Raw genomic sequence first — 22359 nt, 5'->3', positions numbered from 1 at the left:
TCATTTTATTTTTTAAGTCTGTTTCGTTTCTGGGATACATGGTGACTACGTAGATATCAACGAAGGAATACGGCAAGGGACTGGGACAAGGTACAAGAGGCAAGCTAGGGGGGTTACTTTCGCTAGGAAAGCGAAGAGACACTTCTTGAACACATTGAGTCGTGATGTTGAGTCACATGCCAAACTCCGCAAAAAATGATAATTAAATAAACATTACCGGGTTATCATTATCATGACAAAGCAAGGATCTTATAAAGTATAGATAGAAACTAGCTTGAAAGTTGAAGACACTCTCCTATACCTTCAAGAGTTACGCCGGTGCCCCAAGATATTTATCCTGTGAAACACAGGAGTCAGAAGTCCACCGTATTGCTATATGACAGGTACATATGAGCATGGATGACTGCAACTTTGTCGAGCAAAAGCAGCAAAGAAGATTCTAGGCATCAGCGAGCTTCCTGTGCTGATACTGATTGATTTCATCGTCACAGTGACGAGGGCATTTTCGTCCAAGTTCCGTTGTTAACCTCCCAAAAAATCTTCAACTTCCGAGTCACGTTTGTAAGAAAAAAAAGAATGGAAATTCAATGCGGACGAATGGCTGAGAGTCTTGAAATTATTCGTAAAGAGTTAGACGGTTAGTGCAAAGGAGAGCACATTATTGCAAAGTTTGTAATTTTTGTCTTCTGTCACTCTAGAGTTACTTACGCAAGCCGGTCATAGTTCAGTAGCAACAGACAAAGCACCGGAACAGTGGAAGATTTTTTTCCTACTTTTCCGGCCTGGGGGTTACTGATACAAAGTATTGAAAATAATAAATAATCGTGCCTATGGTCACATGCAAGAAGGAATTTTTAGGCGCATATCGCGTCACCACATCAGATCTTATCAGTTTTAAACTGTTAAGTCTGTTTGATAGACGCAGCTCTATAAGGGAGAGATATTTGCTCCGAGGTGTCCATTGTTGTGATAAACGGATGAAATGCGGTGAACATAGCGCCAGCGGAGCTATCAGTAGACGGTGCCAAACAACTGACCACGCCCCTGTAATTCATGCCTCATCCCTCTTTCGTAACCTTTAAAAGAATAACAATCGACCTGTAATCCTCCCTCTACCGCGATTTGACTGTTTAACAAAGCTACTGTTGATACTAAGTGTAGTGGTATAGAGTTACTCGTTTAAAATTATCTTTAAAGAAAAATCGTCTTATTGACGTATTAGTCTCGTATAAATCTTTCGTAAACTCTTAAGTCGAGCCGACACTCGATTATGCCACTCAGCCGAAAAAGCTCAGCCCCTCCACAAATATTTACGAAAGAAAGCGTAGACGACGAGATCAGTACTGATTTCAAAGACATGTTAAGCTCTCTCGATTTTCTTTTGATAACTTGCGTTTCAAAATCTATTACAAACTGCCAAAAGTAATTTTACTTTTGTTTACTTTGTTGTGGGTTTGTAAACAGCGTGGGAGGGAGTTGTTTGTCTCCTGGATAGAGTAATTTTTTTACGCTAAAAAAATTATTAATACATGATTTTGTTATCATGATTTAGTAAATTGAAGAAAAAAAAAAAAAACTTGGCGTTGTTGTCTGCAACGTTTTTTTTTAAACAAATATTCCTAGGATGGAAACTGTAAGTCGTTAGATCTGTGTTAGTCTCCAAGTTAAAAGAGGTCATTTTTCGTTTTCAGTTGTCTCGATATTTCTCTCTGTCTCTTAACAATGTATCACTTTATTGATAACCTTGAGATTTCTTTTTTGCGTGCGAGTTACAGGAAGAGTTTTTTACGAGACAATAGATGTACGTGGGTTCTCGTCTATTGATCGGATTCTTTGTTATTTGCGAGTATTTTTTTAACGCAAACATCGTATGATTTGTTTCAAAACGTTCAACTCTCAAATTTGGTCAGGAATTAGATCTAAAAGATACAAATTCTTGAGCCTATTGTCCAGAGTTAATAAAACACTAAGATCTACGATTACAGAGATGTAAGCCGAGATTCAAACTGCATATCACGGACAGTGCTGTAACGGTGTTAGGCTGGTTCATGAATCACAGACTTGTTAATTCATTCATAGCATTCAGTTAAAACAAAAAGCCATAAAATACAACTTGAACCACTGTTGGTCTTCGTTTTGAGATGATAAATGAGTAGTGATTTATTTACTTAAAGCGACCTCTTCATAGAATTCCGTTTACTGCTACTTTCAACGATACAGCTGACCCCGCGAAAAACCTTGAGTTATCAACTACAGTAGACCTCGCCCGTAGAAAACGCATCCCGTAACTGCGCAATTACAGAAATGCCGATATCTCAATTGTGCGGAAAATTATTTAAGACACAGTTATATAAAACAGAAAGAGATTAATTTTGGCGTTTTTACAGCTGGAACTTTGAAGCGGTTTCTTTTACGCTTTGTTGAGTCGGTGAGTGAGTGCACCACTCGACCTGACTGAGTAAATGATGTCGGCAGTTTTCAGACATTAATAGGCCCTAATTGCCCGCTTTTTGTACTCACTCAGACAGAATTATTTAAGGTATGCTCTCTGACGTCAGTTTTAATGCCAAGTACTGAAAAAGCAGAACAGAATTCGTGATCTGTTCATTCGCACAGTCAGCTGGGCTAACCACGAGGAAGCAAGTTCACCTCCTCAAGACTGATAAAACTATCTACAGAGACTGAAGAGAAGTTTAAGAAGTGAGTACAGGTAATTAAATTCAATTTCAGCGGTTGAAACACAAAGAAATCGGTTCTTTCTAAACGTATTTTTTTTTTTGTTGTAAGACATATTCAGGAATAACTTCACGCCTCTCGTAAAATAAACGTGGTTAGTGACATGAAGAAGATTGGCGAAGTACTCTAAACCGCGTGCTCGAATATAGGCAGAATTTTAAAGATAACATTTACTGAAAGCTAATTCAAGTGGTAAATTTTGCTCTAACTAAAACGACACAACTGTTTTGGCTTCATCACCTTATTAAGAGCATGACATTTCACTCAAGCAGTTAATTTGATGTTTTTATGATTATCTGTTACATTTTTGCATGCGATTTAAATTAAAGTTGCTTCACAAAGTTCCTTTGCACCAATTTTAGATTTACAACGATCAGAAAGGAGCATAGTCGAATTTTTTTCTACGTGTTAGGCCATCGAGCTGCGAAGAGAATTTTTCTGTTAGAATAAAAATAACTTAGACAAGTTGAGTTGAGAACAATCAGCCTTATGGCACGCTTTTGTATTTCACGTACAATAAATGCAATTGGGTACCGTGAGTTTATTTGTATTTCTTGCTCTGTTGATTTATTTCACTGTCCATGACAGAAATATTTGCCAGGTGTCGGTAAAAGCTCCAGGTGAACTTCTATACACGATAGCTTCATTTTTTTTATTGGTCTCTGGTTTTGAAGCGCAAAGCAGTTCAAACAGGAATCGAGTCTGACGTGCTGTTGTAAACACTTCGATATCGTAGGTTTTGTCAAAGAATGTGCGATATTTTGTGAAAGAACTGATTAATTATCGACAAGTGCTGCTCTCTTTTTCTCAAATAGCCCAAATTCTCAGAACGAACGGGTTACTCGATGTTTTTGTTAAAGCTTAAGAATAATCAATGTGAAATGTCATTTTCAACAAAAATACCACAGCTGATAAATACACATAGTATTCTTCTTTCGAAAAGAACTTGGTAAAAAACTCGCGATAAAAAAAAAATAAAATAAAATAGGAATAACCAAAAGTAAAATGCTAGGTATTTACTAAGCCTAAACTCGACACCGACGTATCTTGGAAGCGGTGCTCATTTATCAAATACTGACCAGCCTTCAATCAACTCCATTACGCAATTTTGCAGGGGTCAACAACAAAATTCTAAAGAAATTATAGACGTTAGTTCAGTGTGCTAGACAATTGAAATGTTTCCTTGCTTCTGGAAGTTTCTAATCCAAAACCAGAAAATATTAAATATGATACACCAAAACTTTCTAAACGAAGCAACCCGAGGTGAAGCATACCTTGGGTTCATTTCCTGACGACTTCGTGAATCGAAGATGAAGCATTAGACAACAAAAATTGACCCCACAGTATGATGTTTTGAAGTCCAAATCTTTTAATTTCGAACTCAGAGTAGATAAAACACTTTGTAACCTAGCTTGAGCCTCTTGATGCGAGCTGCACCAGTGGAGGCCTATTAATTCAGAACTTTTATCCTTCTTTCTTATCTCCAAACGACGTTCGTCTGAAGTGTCGCTCTTAAATTGCAAGGTCCTCGATGGTAAGGGCACAGGTTGATTTGGCGCGCTTAGTGTGTGTTCCACAGTAACAGGAATTATCAATCACGCAGTAAGACCTACAAGAGCAAATGCCACGATGAGGCAAATAAAATGTGGTTAACCCACGCTTCACTAATTGGAGAAAGTTCACAGAAAAGCTGGATTTATTAAGCAGATTAAGAACCTACCCACTGCCCCGGTCACTATTTTTGATTTCTTATTGTCATTGTTTAATTTCCTCTAATATGATCATCGTTTCAAATTGAAAAAAACATACGGTACACTCTATGACGCTCTAAGCTGGCTCTCCGTTATAGAATACGTATGAGCCATTTTTAGCCTCTCACAAGTGCGGAGATGGCCGCCAGCCAAAATGCGAACACAGCTCACTCAGCTCACTATAAATAGCTAATTCGGTGGGAGTATGACTCTTTGAACTTGTTGAAGAGGTCCTTATCTCGCTGAAGGCATCTTTAAGCTTTTTAATTTTTCGTAAAGGAAAGCCGCAAAGTGTCTGTTATCACCACAGCTGCGGTCGATAATTGAATTTTAAAATCTGAAAAGGATAAAATTACATCACGTGCCGAAATAAGCTTGCTTTGGCCAGGTCAAAATGAATACGTTCAGTTTCAAAATAAAAACCCAGCCAAAACATCTAGGGCAAGCAGTGACCTTGACATCAGTTCCCGCCCCACTCCTTGCTCACGCAAAATAGTATTTACTCGTAAAAATCCACTGGGATTAAAAGAAAATTATTTTTGAATACGAGGCTTCAGGACAAATGCAAAAGCAAGCATGCGCAGAATGGACCGCGAAAAGCGCGGGAAACGCAGGTTGGCATCGCGTGCTCAAGAACAGCGTGCGCAATGGGGTGTACAGATGGATTACCAACCTAAACAACCTCTGATCCGACACGTTCTTTGGCGAACGCCTGATTTCGAATTCCTTTAAAATCTTTTCGTAAAAATGTTAAATGATAAGGGGTTCGTGGTGCAGAATGCCAGGACAAAATTACCCAACTAGCTACTCTTGGGACCGAGGAGAGTTGCCGTTGTGTGTGGCTAGGGGTGAAATATGACACCTTTTTTTAAAAATAGATTAGGAAATTATTTTTTTTATAAAAGGAATAATCAGTTTAGCTCGTAACATTATTCAAAGAAAGAACGCGAAAGTTGGTGTTCAGGAGCAACAAATAACCAAAGCAAGATAAGGAAGGTAGGAAGAGAAGAGTTTGGGTGAGGTTCGTTTTGAAAACATTTTTCTAAGATTGTGCGCTTGAGCGATTTGTTGCGAACTGTTTCGTCAGTGCACGATTTACTTTAATTAGGGTTTTACCTAGGTTATTGTGGACCTCAAGCTGTTAGGGCGGCGATGCAAAGGTAAACGCCGAATAAAGGGTGGACCTATGAGTGTTTTTTTAAATGTTTGCGGAAATTGCTCCAAGTGTTTACCTTTTCTAACTGCGTCAGATCTCATCGCAAAAATATCATGATTATGGATAGGTAGTGTTGAGTGAAAAAAAAAATTAACTTACATTAAAGAGAATTCCGAAAACAAACTGGGCACATATTTTACCTCGGTGTTTTCGTTTCTAGATAACACAAAACTCCGGTGATTTCAAGTAATCGTTTAGCATAGCCGGCTAGGATGGCTGAGAAACGAGCAAAGTTTTAGAATCTGCGTACAGGGTTCCTGTGCTTCTCGCCAAAGATTTTGCTTCAGTTCCAAATTTAACAAATGGTAAACACTTGGGAGGTTTGCTAAGCACTCAAGAAGCTAGAGTCGCTCTCGGCTATCGCCTCGAGCGACTCTTACGCTTCTCTCGTGCTTAGCAACCTCCCGCGTGCATCCATAACTCAATAGTGTACGCTGTGGTGTTTACCATTTGTTTTATAACATAACATTGATACATTGTAGCTAAAGAGTTCCCTTTTATTTAACAAATCTTACGCGACCAGAAAAAACAAGCGCGCGCGTAAAAATAGTCTTTGCATTCGCTCACGTCAGCAGCGTACACCCATGGGCAAATGGGGGACGCTAAATTGACCAATCAGAGCGCGCGCTTTACTTTGGTTATGTTATAATTCTCGTTGCCGTCGCATTTGTGGTTCTGTTAAGGTCCCTCATGATATTTTTTTCTGGTGTGGAGGGTTGGTCGTTAGAGGTTTGCCAGTCTGTCGGTGAATAGTTAAACTTGACTGAAACCTTACGTTTATACTTGAGTGTAACTTTGATATAAAGAGTTCTGAATGAGAGAGGCCGATCTGTTAGTGGATAGCGTTATTCAACTTTCGAACAACCGGGGCCTGATATACAGTTTTCGCTCTTCTGACAGTAAATGTTCCGATAACAATAGATGTTCTACACCATGGTTGAATTGCTGCTAACTCCTACCTGATAATTTCTTTCTCTGTTTTCTAGTAAATTAGGAATCTATTGGATGTTTTTATGTGTATATATATATATATATCTATCCATATATGAACAAAGAATTCTACAGTAATGTACATGTCACCGAGTTTATCTGCATTGGGCACAGTTACCCGATTCTGTCTCGCTTACTGCCTAAACCACATTGAGTGGGCCTGAAATGAACTTATCTTGCACTTTGTGTTTCAGTTTGTGCCGGTCAGTTTGCCGCCATCCTGAGTAAATTACGACTGAACTTTTGAGTGATCATTTTCTACATGCCTACCCGTCAAAGGAGGGTCTCACTAATGGGTCGATGGATTTTACGGCTAACGATTAAAATTTTGGCCATTTTACGACTAACGGTTAACATCTTTCCATTGTTGTCATCAAAAATTTTTTAAAACGGTTAACTTTTTTACGACTAACAGATAAAAATTTGTCAGTTCTTACGTCTAATGGTTAAATTTTTGGTCGTTTTTACGGCTCTCGGTTAACTCCATGAGAGCCTCTCAAGGTACTTGTTGAAAAAAGCCATCGTTTTACCGCTGAAAGACTCAAATGAATAGCATGCCAGGAGTGAGAATGAAAAGGGCCCGACAAGTATGAAGAAAAAGCTTCCTATTTTCCAATAGGTACCTGTTGTTTCCAATCATTCTCTTATAGAACTTAGAAGAGAGCAAAATGTTCTCTTTCTTTGAAATTTCGAGGGTAGTGGGGGAACCATTTGACCTTCGAGGTTCGTAACTCCTGCCTTTAAAAAAGTCCAATGATTCATGATTCATTGGCGATGTTTTTTTATGTCAATGATTCATTGTTAACTATATCTTATTTATAACATGCAAATTTATGATTCCTTCTAATTATGGCGCCATGATTTAGGATTCCGAATGACTTGTTTGTTTGTATTGAATCAATGCACCCATGAAGAGTATAGCTTGCATACTCAGACGGGCTTCTGTCACGTTATTTTGTTGAAAGTTCTTGCGTGGAAACATACTCGACTGCTGATACTTAGTTGTAGCTAATTTGCTTTGACAAATCAGATTAGTCTCGGCTGGTTTCAATCTTTGTCTGTAGAAATGCTTCGCATGATGAAGAAAAAGAACCAAAGCAACCCTAAGCTTTTCGCGACAGCAGATTGACCGGGCTATTTACCGAAACTAATTTAAGGAAAGTTTAAAGGGGCAAACAGAAGTAAAAAACCCTGAGTTTCTTGTGACAGTTAATTAACTAGGTGATTAACTGCAACTAAAGTTAGCAGGTACTTGAGGAAAAGTTTAAAGGGGCGAGCAAAAAGTGAAGAGATTGATGAGATCAAATTACAGGTCAACAGCTCACAAAAAAATCCAAACCGTACAAGAGCAACATTACACTGAGAGAGGTCTGCAGTGTCATTGTGAACCAAAGTAGGTCAGGTAAATGCAATTTGCCTTCAAATTCAAACTTGTACCTTGGACTCTGGAGAGAACAAATAGCACCGCCCACTCCTTTGCTGGCATCAAACTTTGAGATTTCCGTTTTAGTGGTCCCTGTTCTCGAAAGTCTCGGTATCTTAACAGGCCAGAAGCTTTTTTTAGAGTCAAAATTTAAAGAATTGAGAAGCTGGTTCTAGCACCCTAATTAGTCAATGTTTTTCCTTTAGCTGTCAGTTTTATTTAAACCCTCGTCTTGAATGAAAACAGAACAACTTTGTTAGCCCAATAAGTTACCAGAACCTTCAACCGCAAGTCGGTTCAGGGTCACAAAAGGACGGGATGCACTGAATCCCCTGCAACTGATCATAAAATGTCACAATTTGCTTGACTGTTAAGCAGGCAGTCGGGGCGCTTTGTGGTACTGTGTAGCGATCCATTGAAGTTCAATCAATATTCAATTATTCATCGAAATCAAGGGAATCGACAGGTAAACTAACTCTTTCCTGAAACTCGCTCGTGGAGCCTTTACTGAATGGAAAAATATGTCATCAAAGATTAATCTTATGCAAAATGGCTGCCAAAACACTGTTTGGACTTACCGGCGAGTCAGATCATTTACAGTTTGAATTTCTTCCCTGGAGCATTTAAATCTGTTACAAGGTTTCGTTTTAAAATGATCATATTGTTCGACGAAGGAACCATTCATGGACAAAGATCTGTTTGACTCTCAAGGTGAAGCCTCAGAAGAACCATGAAAAACGCATCATTTGAGTGGAAAAGTCCTTTTTATGAACACGAGAAAAACGCAAATTGAAAAGATTCTGGGACGCGAAAACACGTGTGTCTCATACGACTCTGTCCTTTGCATTAAACGTAGAAGATGTGTTCGGATATCTGTCAGACCTGAAGGGAAATTTTCGAGGCAGACTTTGATCTCAAATAATGCAGTCAGCCTGTTGTTAATTCTTGTCATATTTTTTTACCACACCATTTCGTCTGACCTTATGCTGATTTCATGTTGGGTATAAACTTAAGCGTTGCAATTATTAAACAGAGCGAGGCCAGGAGGAGAATTCCAATCAGATATAGCTCCTCGTTTTACAAAAGCCCATTTCATCTATGTCATTGTTCCCTGATTTCAAGGGGAATCGGGCCAAACCCGAAAATTTCCATTCTCACTCATAGAAACATACATTCACAATCTACTTTTGCGAAAGCAATTTAATGAGCCTTGGAAGGAAGTTCACATCATATAATTCTTTTGGCAGAGAGAGTATTCTTGAATTAGTAGCACGCTGAAATCCAATCATGCTGTAATCAATATTTGTAACTTATACAAATGAATAATTTTATTACCCTGTTGTTAAGTATAACCTCTAATCTTTATCGCAGGGACAAAATCGAATCACACACCAAATCAATAATCATGGGACGAAGAAGCGTGGAATTTCTCACTTTTATTGCCCTTTTGATGTTCTGTACTTTGATGGTGTTGCCCTCAACCAAAGGTAGAATTTTATTTTAAAGACAACCTCTTGCTAGATGTAAGTGTCTTTCATTTCACAGATGAGAAAATAATTCTCGAAAAATGTGAAATGGTACAGCTTTCAGCCATTTTTCCTATTACTACTGAGTAGTTTTTCGTCTTTATTGTTGTTTTTTTCTTTATCTGAACCGGCTAAGTTCAGTTAATAGTCCATTTAATAGTGTTTCCTTTACGAATCTCAGAGCAGTGCTCTTTCAAACATTGAAATATTGGGTCATCCTCGGTGTAAAAACCTGACGAGGTTTTCTTTGTTTCATAGGTATTGTTTTGCTGTACGCTATTGTTTATAATGTTTTGTTGTCTTTTTTTTACGTTACTCGTGAGCTTCACAGGTTTTTACACCGAGGATGAGCGGAAATTTTACACTTTCTGTCAAATGATTTTCATGTTGGCAGGTGATCTTAAACTCACCGTTCTCGTACAGAAGCGAACATCGTGCACGCGACAAGCAATGCACGTGGCAACAAACTAATTCTGGCACGGTCAATGCATAATGCGCCTTCACCCTTTTTACCCTCCCTTCGAAAAAAAATCATCAGGCTGCGTGCAAATTATGCGGCAGATTAAGCGCAATTTGTCAGAAATGACATTGGTGAAATTCAGTGCATGTAGCATTCGCGCTTTTCTGACCCGTGCAATGACTCGGCACGGTTACTTTCATATCATGCTGTAAGAACTGTTTAACATACAATCCTACGACTGAAACCTTTAGGCATGACATAACTTACACAGGCTATGTGCTATCTTTCAAAATTGTTTTCCAACGCAACTCGCGTTCCGTTCAGATCCAGGAATATATGCACGCATACGCGTTGAACGATATTTGGGGAGGTACAAGTCGATGACATGAAAACACTCCTCTTTCCTTGAGTTAAAAATGTCGTTACGAGAAAAGAAAAAACGTCATCAGCCTCAATTTATGTCATGTCCGTGAAATCTCTTAATAATAATAATAATAATAATAATAATAATAATAACAATAATAATAACAATAATAGTAATAATAAAAATAATGACAATCGGACAAGAAAGGATGAAGAGAAGACACTGAAGTACGGACCCCTTCGCTGGGAACTAAGGCAGCAGTTCCCAGGCTACGAGGTGAAGCAATATAACATCATTATGGATGCCCTCGGGGGGTGGTCACGGGAGCTGGATGTCATGATGCGCGAGCTGGTGGGAGGCAGAAGCACAGATGTACTGTGAAAGATGCAGAGGGCAGTGCTATCGGGCACGCTGAATATTGCTCGGACTTTCAAGGTGGCAGTTTGAGTTCCTGTTAGAAGGAGGACCGTAGACACAACGGAAAAGCTTTTTAGGATTAGTTAATGTACATTTATTTTTTACTCCAGGGCTCATAGGTTACGGTTTTCGCCCTGTGCTGCCTGATTAGAATGTAGCATTCAGTTGATTTCTCTGCGATGATAATAATAATAATGATAATAATAATAATAATGATAATAATAATAATAATTTAATATTTATATTGCGCAAATTTGAACATGTGGACATGATCAAATGCGCATCACAACACTTTTCGGGAGACTTTGGCCGGACTGCATCAGCAGTTTACAAACAATCAAAGGAAACTCATTTGAAGATGTCCCCTCCCCCCCAATTCCCAGTAAACAGGCCAGACCACATCACAGTAATCTCGTGAGTGGGTTCTTTAACGTTCCCTGCCTAACCAAATGAACTAATTAATAGATGCAGGAGACGGTAAAACGAGGAATTAAAAATAAGGGCCTGGAGTCTGGTCGGGGTTTGTTTGAGCTATTCACAGAGGCATTTATCATAGCAGCATTTATCATAGCGGCATTTATCATAGCGCGGCTATCAGGCGGTTAAGCTGCATTCTTGTGAACGGTTTTTTACACGTCTATCAATGATGTCCGCCATCACTTCGGAAAACTCAGAACTTCGACAAATTCCGGATTGAATGTTGAGTGTTGACTAAATTAAAATGTACTTGATCAAGCAATTTGCGTGCGGTGTCAAAGATTGAAAAACCCGCATCTTGAACGTGATTTCCCCAGGAAATTGACACTTCTCTTAGTGCAAAAATTCAATTAAGGTTGGAACATTTTTGGCCAGAACTCAACTGGCTCAGTGAATCCATTGATCGGATAGTTGATTCTGAAAGTTGCATTTATGACAAAATTAAGTTGACTTTCAATTCTCCGCATTGCGGACATTTTAATTTAAATTGCCTTTATGTCATTTGTTTCCTTTGCATGCAGGAATTTTAAATGCATCATATTCATCATGGACAAAAATACTGAGTTATTTTAACTTTTGGCATCCTCTACAGCGCAGTTTGTTCATAACTCAATTTCACGAGCAATTCCCAGGCAGCTCCAGTTCTTTCCCTCTTTCGCAAATCATGGACGATCGAAAACACCTATCATTTATTTTTTATCACATCAGGATTTGATTTAAACAGAGAGGGATCCCACTTATGTAGATGCAAGCAAGCTTGGCCTTCCAGCCTCGCCAGCTGCCTTTAATAAACGTTATGTAACTCCACGAACATTCACGACATCGTGAAGTGATACTGATCAACAGATCACTCTCAAACTTGGTCATTTTACTGCATTTAAGGCGGTCTTTCCAACAGTGACGCCGATTTTTCCTGACTGATTCATGTCAAGAGTGCAAGGGTCTGTTTTCAATAATCCTTCTGCCCACGCACAGCAATTAATAATGTCGTGAGAGTTTAAGATAACTCCCTCAGATCCCACCTACGCATGTATATTGATCGCCAGAAACAGTGATGAAACGTAGACAAAATATTTACAGGAACGTCAATTATAAATTAAAATCTCAGTGTGATACTGCAAATCCCAGCTGCAGTGCCAGATCGTCGACCCCCACCCTTAAAAAAAAGAATAGTTTCGGAAGAAATGTTTGACTCAACTACACAAGACGTGTAGAGGTTGAACTCGGGATCAGAAGCTGTCATATGATAGAAGCACAGTTACTCCTCGACAGTTAAGTTTAAAATCCTTCCCATTGGATCCTTCGCTATGCTTTAATTGTTTGAACTCAATATAAACACGACAACATATCACTGCCTGTTATTGATGGCGTCGTCAATAATTAGTTCCTGATTTACAAAGTGGCCACGCGTTCGCCGACTGTTCATTGTGATAAGTTCTACACGCCTTGAATGTCCTTTTACAACGATTTTGCCCATGCAAGCGTTTGAATGCTGCGCCACATTAACGATTAACGGAGATTTTGTTAGTTTTATAAACTAGCTTTTGTTTAAGTTTCCGTTAGGAACATGTGCTTCCAACGAATTCGACTTTGATGAACTTTGCTGATTGCTTACCTTACCGCAATGTAAATGTTATCGATCAATATTTTTTATTGGATCAGATTGACAACTAGGAAATGGAACTAGGGAAAAAATGGTTTCCAAGAACAACTCACTGTTGTGAAATCTGTTCATTAGGTTTCAGGGGTCTACAACTGGGCCGGTCTATTTCAGATAGATTGGGCGTTCTACATTTTTTATAGAAGTGTGATTCGACCGGTTTTAAAAATAAATCATTCAGACTTCTACGTCTCTAATTATAGACCTATCAAAACAACAACAAATAATGTGCTCTCTAATCTTGTAAGGCTATGTTTGTAAACAAAATGCGAAAGATATAAGGACCCGTGAGCGGCTCCCCCATTTCCCAGCTGCTGCTGTATTTTGCTCAGCTGGAGTCGGAAGTAGTGATCAGTTCCGAATTCTGTGTAACTTCCTGTCTAAATGTCAGATCAAGCGACAGGTTTGATGGCTAAATAAATTCCTTATCCCTGCATGCAAGCGGCATATAAACACGCGTAAAAAACCTGTTCCGCAGTCGGTGTGTGTGTTCGTCCCTCAAGAGACTAGCAATGGCGCAGATATCCTCTCCTCTGGCAGGCGTTGTTCAGCTTATCAGCATTCTAATCGTGTTTGCCCATGCAACAAATGGTACGTAAAAGAGGTTACTGTCTCTCTACTTTTTGGTGGTTTCTCTGGGTGTGTGTGTGTGTGTGAGTGTGTGTGTTCGCCTTTTGCTTTTGCATAGTAGTCGATGTGCCCAACAGATTTGAGATTAGTTATGCAGGGAATAGCCGTTCGGCGAATGACTGTAATTGTTTTTAAATTTAGTACCTTGTTTTTTTGCCAAGCGAGAAGTTACCATTTCGTTCATCAAAAAAATGACCAACTACTTATGAAGGTTCTGCTCCTTCAAAACTAAAAAATTTCACCTTCATTTGCTATTTTTCATGAGGAATGAAGAACAGGATTCCTAATCAAGGGATCCAAGTACGACGTTGCCAAGCCTCGTCGTCGAGGAACTGCGTACACGGTCTTCTTCCGAATCAGTGATACAGAAAACTTTCGTCTACACGGCAAAACCAGAGGTGTTCCCGTCTGTTTAATGTCGCCTCTAATAATTCAGTAAAATCACGAGATCTTAGACTTTAAAATATTTCCCATGAACCGTTCTCGTACCACCATCGTGACAGACGAAAACCTGGCCAAGTGTTTACTAAATTACATTCGAGGACTTGCACTGCACTCAGAGGAATTCGTTGCAGAGATCAGTATAATGAAAACAGGTTGTTTTGGTTCTGTAACTGGCCTGATCAGTGTCAGTGACTTTATGTTAGAAGCTAGAGGCTCACCGAAGGTGCAATCTCAAATGCATCAACTGCTCTCATTCGTACCTGAAACACAAAAATAGATTGATATTGCGCGGATTGCCGTGGTAAACGTTTGATTCGTTTATCTTAGGCCCACTCTTTAATTAATCAAGTTTTCTATGTTTAGTTGAATTTCAATTCCTCTTGAAGCATCTTCAAGCAGCTGAAAAGAATCAAACACTCTCATAAATATGGAGCACATATGCCGGGAAGAACCGTGTGCGACCTCAAGGAACCAACACCTGTACGAGAGGGCATAACTTTTTATCTCAATACATGTGTAAAACATCTTATGTTTTAAAGGTTAAACAAGAAAAACCTAATGAGTGTATGTTTACAGAGCTTTCTCCGTGGGAGTTTATTTTAAGTGCTTGAACTTTTTCTATTACACGAGATCACATTCTCTGCTGGAATGCAGTTTGAGTGTCCGCAGCAAGGACTTAAACTTTGTTTACGAAGTTGCGAAAGATGAATACAGAAGTTGCAAGAAGCGCATAGTCAGGCATTGCAGTGGGTTGTGTTCTCGCTTTCATTTTTGGAAGTAAAAGTTTAATTCGACAATGTGATGCAAAGAGGAGACGTTTTGAAACGAAAACGTAATGAAAACTCCTCAAAACTCTGCGTTACTTTACATCTTCCTCTTTTTTGGCTGCGATCCAACAAAAACAACTATCACCTACGTTTACTTTTTGTGGTAATTCCCATACTTTTAACCGAATCAGCAAAGAAAAGTAGTTGTTAACTGCAGCAAAAGGATAGTTGATCGAAAAGCTTTGAGTGCGTAGATAAGACTTTGACGAGCCTATTCAATCGATTTCATTTGATATACAAACACTTTCGAAGCTGATAAACGTACTTTCCAGTGTCTGGTCAAGGGAATATCCATTTTCTTATACACTTCTCTTTTGAAATGTTGCATCATATCAAAAAGAAAATACTTGTTTTTCAATCAAAACTCATTCAAATAATTCTGGCAACAACTCTTGAGCTTACTGGAATGCGGCTTTTCTTCAAGATGGTTAAGTAAGTTGTCGACGAACTAATCTTAGGACCAGACAAACAGGACAAGAAAAACATTGCGTTGTTTCCGATTGAAAAATGAAATGCATGTTTAGTCTAAGATGCAAAAATGTCTCATGCTGGTGGGTGGCGAAGACCCACAAGGGACACTAAAATAACTCAACAATAATAAAAATATAACCACTGATAGTCGCGGAAACCCGTCTCTTATCTCAGGGCGGTGTTAAATATCTTTTATTTTCCGTCTTCCATCGTTCATATCTTGCGTAATGATGTTTAGTTCGCAACGTGTCAAGTTTTCAGCGGGAAAACTACTTAGCAAGTTGTATGTCTTAATTCTTGGTTGATCATGTTTTGAACTCATAAAGATTCGGAAATCTGCGCGATTCAAGAAACAGAAGGTTCGCGTATGTTGTTTTGAACTGCAAGAAAACGGAAGCCGCTCAATCAATGACACTTCTCGCTGTAGAACGCAAATTCTCGGCCGCCCCTCGATGATTTGTTATCTGAGTAAATCAAACCTTGCGTCTGTTGGATTATCCCGCGAGAAATCTATGTAAAAATATATCAAATGGAAACACAAATGTCCTGCGTTGTTGTTTAGCACTTAGTTAGCTGCGCTCTCTTCTGGCGGTATCCGGTCATTTTTCCTTCATTGGCAATCAGCAATTTGCCAACAACACCATCGCACTAACCTCCTCGATTTTTTTTTTGACCGAGGTGGGGATGGGGTCGAGGGACAAGGATAAAGAGAAAAGGGCAATGTAAAGAACAACAATTAATTTTACGTGGCAGAGTTTCTGTTATTATCTACTGTTCGGTTTTTTTTTTTTTCGAAAAAAGTGTTACTGTTAAGAAAAACACACGTCGATGATGAAGGAACTTTTTATCGACTTTCTGGTTGCCGCCGTTGATTGCAACTCATTAATTCCCCCAGTTGAGTTCAACTGTTTAATCCATTTTCACATCTTCGTGTGCGGAGAAAATCATTGCACTTCACAGAATGACTTATCTGGGATTTGCATCGAATTCCTAAGCAGGTAAATGAGCACAATGTCAAGCCCATTTATGCTTGGCGCGGCGGGTAACCTGATTTTAACAGACGTGAATGTGATCATTAATTCTCTCGTTCGGTGTAGAGAGTGGGGTGCTATTGTAACTTAATTCCGTTCCATTCGGTTCTAATTTTGCATTGCAATTTACTCAACTAAAAGACACTGAAAAGGAACTTTATATGCAAAAATAGTAATCCGCAGGTCTTGTTTGCGGTGCTTTTTCTCTGGTATTCAACTTCAGAAATGCTATCAATCAGCCTCTTTTACAAGATAACATACGATCTTGGGAGATGCAAAGTCTTAGATCATTTTTATGCACTTATCGTATTATTTGAACTTTATATAAAAGAAAAAATATTCAGTGAACAGCAAACTTTTCTAGGATCTAAGAATCCAACCTTGGTTACCAAGGTAAAAGGGGAATGCCTTACCCTTGCGCTATCTTTGCTTCTCCCATTTCCAACGGTTTGATTTAAAAAGTTTACCATGATAACAGAAAGTCTTACTTGAAGTGAAACCAAGAATGGTGTGTCCTCGACGTTTTCTGGTCCTTCGTTGTTAGTCATTTACGATATGTTTCTCTTTTAGGTGCTATGTTTTGTTTTTCGAAACGCATCGAAAGTGAGAACCGCTGCACGGTTCATCTTGCTCATAACCTGAGTAGCCCTGTGAACTGCTGCGTAGCTTATCCAAATGCGTATTACGTTATCACCAACACTTCACATCTGACACCTGGTTCAAGGGATCACAAATTGTACATGGAACGTTTGAGGTTTTTTGGAGCCGACAACTGTCTTGCGTCGTGTAGAAAAACTGTTGGTAAGTTTTCAGTAGGCGTGACAGCTGCTGTTAACTCCGATATTCAATCAGCAAAGAAGATGGGGCTATTCTTCCTTTTTATCCCTGCTGTAACTTCTGTACATCGCACGCCGTTTTTTAATCCTTTAACTTCCAAGAACTGATTGTTAATTCTCCTCTCTAACTGACTCACACTTCCTTGAAAATTAGTTACGGGAATCTGATGTTGGGTCAAGGAAACTTCTATCCATTAAGATTGATTATTCTCGGTACCTGTCCGTTGGGTAAATGCATAGATATTATAAGGTGAAGTTATATGTTAAGTTTTAGTGCGTTTCCCTTGTCGCTAACACAAACAAGATAGATATCAAAGCAGATGGCCGGGGTTATAGGCTGATAAGTGACCGCTGTATTTCTACCACGTGCGATTTATCCAGTTAGATTGCACATTAATTAATGCGTGGTTGTGATTGCAGATACCTCAAGCCTCTCTTCAAAGGGAAAAAAGCCGTGCAGAGTGAAGCACCAACTGCGTCCATTATGTTCGACAGATTTGTGTACGTACAGAAATAAGTGCGAATTCGAGGAAGCTCAGAAAGGAAGACCTGAAATTGAGGTGGCTTATCGCGGGAGGTGCCAAAGTAAGTAACGGAGACATGTAGCTTTAGAGTTCGTCAGGAAAGATGGCAAAAGTACAAAGAGAATTTGTAAGGCTGCTAGCAAAGCATTTGCCAAATTACAGTCTGGTTTAGATTACACATCATATGAGCAAATGGCACGTAGCAGTTATACCCTCTTTGTATTACACATGATAAATTTGCATGAAAATTATGCCCTAAGATAGCGAAATTAGCAAAAAATGGCAAAATTGTGAGAAATGTCCGCACAACCTCAACGCATTCCTCGTTATTACACGATTTTAACGTAACTAGTTCTAAAGCGTTGTAAACAAAGAATACATCGACAGTAAAACTAGTCCTTTCTGTTATTTTACGCAGTATACAATTTACAAGAAGATAACTACGATGACGATGCAATAACGATAACGATAATGACGACGACTTAACGGTAACAATGATGTTGGCAATGACGACGACTATGATAGCGATAACAACAACGACGAAGACGATGACGATGATGATGCCAATTACAATGATGATGATGACAACGATGACAATGACGATAACTATAACGGTAACGATGACGACAACAATAAATGACGATGATGATGATGATGATGATGATTGTAACTATTTATTATCATCACTATTTTCTCGTAGCCGGCTGCACCAACGTTACTTGTCGAAAGAATCGTACATGTGTTTTAGACAAATACAAGCGTGCATTCTGTATTAAGTGCAATTATCGGTGTGGCTCATATATCGGCGGAAAAGTTTGCGGGGCTGATGGCTTTACATACCAAAGCAACTGTCATCTCAAACAGAAGACCTGCGAAAAAGGGACGACAATAGGTGTTGCATACAAGGGAGAATGTCAAGGTAAACAACAGGCATCTATTTATTCTCCTCCCTCCTTTAATGAGAATCTTTAATTTGAGTGTCAGATACTATTTTGATTGCTCCTTAGTTGTGCATTTACATGGTGGAGGCGCGGTGGCCTCATGGTTAGTGCGCTCGACTCCGGATCGAGTGGTCCTGGTTCGAGTCCCGGCCGGGACATTATGTTGTGTTCTCAGGCAAGACACTTTACTCTCACAGTGCATCTCTTCACCCAGGTGTATAAATGGGTACCGGCAATTTAATGCTGGGGGTAACCCTGCGATGGACTGGCATTCCATCCAGGGGGGAGTAGTAATACTCCTAGTCGCTTCATGCTACAGAAACCGGAGTTAAGCACCGGCCTAATGGGCGAATAGGCTCGAAAACAGACTTTACCTTATTATCAATTATCAACTGGTCACTTAAGGGTACGTCACGTTGTATCGAGAAGAGATGGCAAAGCGTCAAAGTTCGCACCACCTTAGGTAACTCTAAGGAGCCTTTGATTCGTAATCAACGCGTTCAAACTTTCTTTGTTCTTGCATTCATAAATGGATTAATACGTATTATTATATTGTCCGGCTTACGGTCGATTCGTATAGTGAAAGACTGGGACCTAGGACTATAACAAGCGCCGCCCTCTTCCCCGGTAAGAACTCAATCTGATTAAAGCTTCTCATGACACGGACCCCTTAGCCGGCAACTAATGTAGACTTTTTAATATCCCCCAAATATTCCTGAACGTCAGGCAATCACAATCTTGCTCTGTTTTTAACAGTGGGTGCTACATGTGACAAAATTAACTGCGGAAACAAGCTGTGCGTGCAGGATCATCAAGGGCAACCTCGATGTGTTACTTGTAAATGTCAGGAGAGCAAGCCAATTGAATGTGCGGGGTCTGGAACCTCCATGCCTACTGTAATCTGTGGCTCTAATGGAGTAACTTACCAAAACTTCTGCAAACTGCGAGAAGACATGTGTAGTCAAAAGATATTCATCGATATAAAATATCAGGGATATTGCAAAGGTAACGCGAGGAATGTTTTGTTGTGATTTTTTTCAACCAGAGAGTATGTAAAAGTGCTTTTTTGTCGTCAAACCAAAACCAAATAATCACATCAGCCAATCAGAACATGGAAACTTTACAAACAGCCAATGAGAACTCAAAGTAAAAATGAGCACAATGCCATAATCGCGGGAATACGCGTGTGGTTTCATTTTATAATCTGGATGGTTTAAAGGTGGCGGGAGTTTCCTGGACCAATTAAAGGGCGAAGAAGCGTGAATCGCTTTCAACACGCCAGGGGCGTAGCTACCTGTACGCAAATACGCAATTGCGTACCTGAAAATAATAATAAAAAAATAAATAAATAAATAAATAAATAAAATAAAAAAATAAATAAAAAATATATTTCAAATATATTTATATTTATATATATTTTTTATTTTTTTTTCAGTCATTTAACTTAGCCTTTTCTTTTACTTATTTTTGTACCTGAACTACAAAATTGTTTTTCCACATCCAAATGTCGGTTTCTTTAGAGAATCGATGTGATTTCGTCGGTCAGCGGTGGAGTGAATTCTCGTTCGTGTATGAAAAGAGCGGGAAATAAGAGAGCAGAAAGCAGGCGCGCTGCCTGATCGCGAAGACTCTGATCGTGAAACTTGGAGTTTCCGGCCATCATTCGTGATGACCCGAAAAAAAGATCAAATGACTTTGATCTTTTTTTTTGGGGGGGGGGGGGGGTGAAGAGGTGAGATGGAAAACTGTGCGTACCTACGGAAAAATCCTGGCTACGCCCCTGCACGCCATTGAGATTTTCTCTAACAGGGCTGCACTCACTTCGTTGAACATTGCTACAGGATAATACAATAAAGCTGTGAAAGTACCAAATAATAATTCGATAAGGCGGAGATAACCATTTGAGGCAAAAATGAGCATTTTCTGTATTATCGAAACGGATGTATTTTACTCTAACTCAATTTTTCAGGAAAGACGCCATTTCCTCCCCCGCCAAAAGACGAGGTAGCAAAGCCTGTAGCCACTAGGAATCCACTTGCAAAGCCAGTGGGGGACGACGTGAGCAACTACTACATCAGCCTGAGAAATTTAGTGGATATCTTGAGGAATAATTATCCATTGAATATAACAACGCCTAAGTTCAAGAAACTCCGAAAACACGAAAAGAAGATATCTGTAATTAAGCTTTTGGAGCAAATCAAAACAAAGTGGAGGATGGTAAAGAGGTCTCCTTCTCCTTAAAGCTTTGGTTTCTCGCGAGGCCGACATTGCTGAATGGGTTAAAGGACATTTCGAAATTACGCGGTTTTGTGAGGAGAACTGACTGAAAAGAAAAACTGTTATGATGCAATCCCTACCCATTTGGGGTAAATCATCCGAGATGTGCAAGAATGATTGTAATAGATGCAGTGAAGTTTCTGATCACATTGGATCAGCTACGCACAATTTTCTATGACGAATAGTTTTTCCATAAAAATTTACTCAGTACCGCTTCCATAACTTGCAGCTCATAACTTGTACATCGGGCGATTTAACGATAAATATACTTAGGCACTCTGAATTCATTTAGGCAACAAACCTTGTAACTGACGGATTTTGACATTGAGAGCGAAACCTACAAACTAAGAGCTCTCAAATTCTACTCTCTAATCTTTAGTTCAAAGCTCTTCCCATAGTTCTAGTGTCTGTAGGAAAGGGCCTCATAGAAAGACGTATGCGCGTTTCACGAGACAATGCCAAACATTATTCCTAGAGCTGTAATCCTTTTAGTCAGCATCGCAGGCTGTACTAGCGTTTCGTCAAAAACTTTTTTTACTTTCATTAACACAGCGGTCAACATCTGTCGGAGCGTGTGTGAAGTTTAAAACTGTCAAAAGGCGTCGTCCATGCGGCATCGTAAAATCAATACCAACAACAAATAAAAACTAAGCTACGCCGACAACCCAAAGTAAAATATATCGTTATTTTCGCGTCTTTTTCCCGTATATTTTCATTTAAAAGTTTGTACAGAATACTTGCGCGCAGCTGGCCAAACATTGATTTATTAGTGCATGCCCGACTTTTGACTGCTGTTTACTTTACCTCTGTCCACAAAATTTTTCAAGTTCTGTCAGAATTTACTATATATCTATGAAAACAAATATAATATAATATCTTAAGGGTTTGCTGCCACTTGTCTGTGTTTCGGAATTTACTGAAGGGGACACTTCGCTAACTCCGGGATACGTTTGGAAGTCAGAATGGTCCGCACAGAAAGTTGCGCAGTGTAAACTAATATAATATCTAAATAGAAGCAGCAGCTTTAAGTGCTTTTAGGATCAATAGTTATTACGCTGACACCAAAGGTGGGCGCCACGTAGAATACTTTTCACCCATGCACACGGTATGTAGGACTCATGCTAGTTGTATGTGACTGTCGTCCAATCCCAGATGAAGCTCCGCATCAGGGCATGAGCCCACGATGTCGGAAGGTCGATTGGAAGAGGGGGGGACTAAAATTTTCCCCTAGTCAACAGCCGAGAACAGTCGAGTGACAAACACACGAGGTGACCAAAGCAGCGCAAAATTTATGGCACCACGACTGATGCAGGACGTATCAAACTGAAACTGAAAACAAAGCAAAACTCGCTTTATAA

The 22359-nt window shown here is 39.4% G+C and overlaps 1 protein-coding gene across 3 annotated transcripts; it reads left to right on the top strand.

Moving 5' to 3' along the window:
* The first annotated feature begins 2565 nt into the window (after nucleotides 1–2565).
* LOC111325534 (follistatin-A) lies at nucleotides 2566–21204 on the top strand. 3 transcript variants are annotated; one of them, XM_022929397.2, is made up of 7 exons: nucleotides 2566–2700; nucleotides 9488–9603; nucleotides 16994–17224; nucleotides 17680–17844; nucleotides 18484–18702; nucleotides 19481–19729; nucleotides 20694–21204. In XM_022929397.2, the coding sequence occupies exons 2-7, from the start codon at nucleotides 9522–9524 to the stop codon at nucleotides 20963–20965; spliced, it is 1218 nt and encodes a 405-aa protein (XP_022785132.1). In that variant the 5' UTR covers nucleotides 2566–2700; nucleotides 9488–9521; the 3' UTR covers nucleotides 20966–21204. The 3 variants fall into 3 exon arrangements, with proteins under 3 accessions (XP_022785132.1, XP_022785198.1, XP_022785278.1); XM_022929463.2 differs by having other exon boundaries at nucleotides 2577–2710; XM_022929543.2 differs by lacking the exons at nucleotides 2566–2700; nucleotides 9488–9603 and adding an exon at nucleotides 13476–13611.
* Nucleotides 21205–22359: the final 1155 nt, after the last annotated feature.

This window comes from Stylophora pistillata, chromosome 4, assembly GCF_964205215.1.
Source record: "Stylophora pistillata chromosome 4, jaStyPist1.2, whole genome shotgun sequence".
NCBI lineage: Eukaryota > Metazoa > Cnidaria > Anthozoa > Scleractinia > Pocilloporidae > Stylophora > Stylophora pistillata.
Note: the sequence above shows the minus strand (reverse complement) of the source record. Positions and strands in the feature narration are given on the sequence as shown.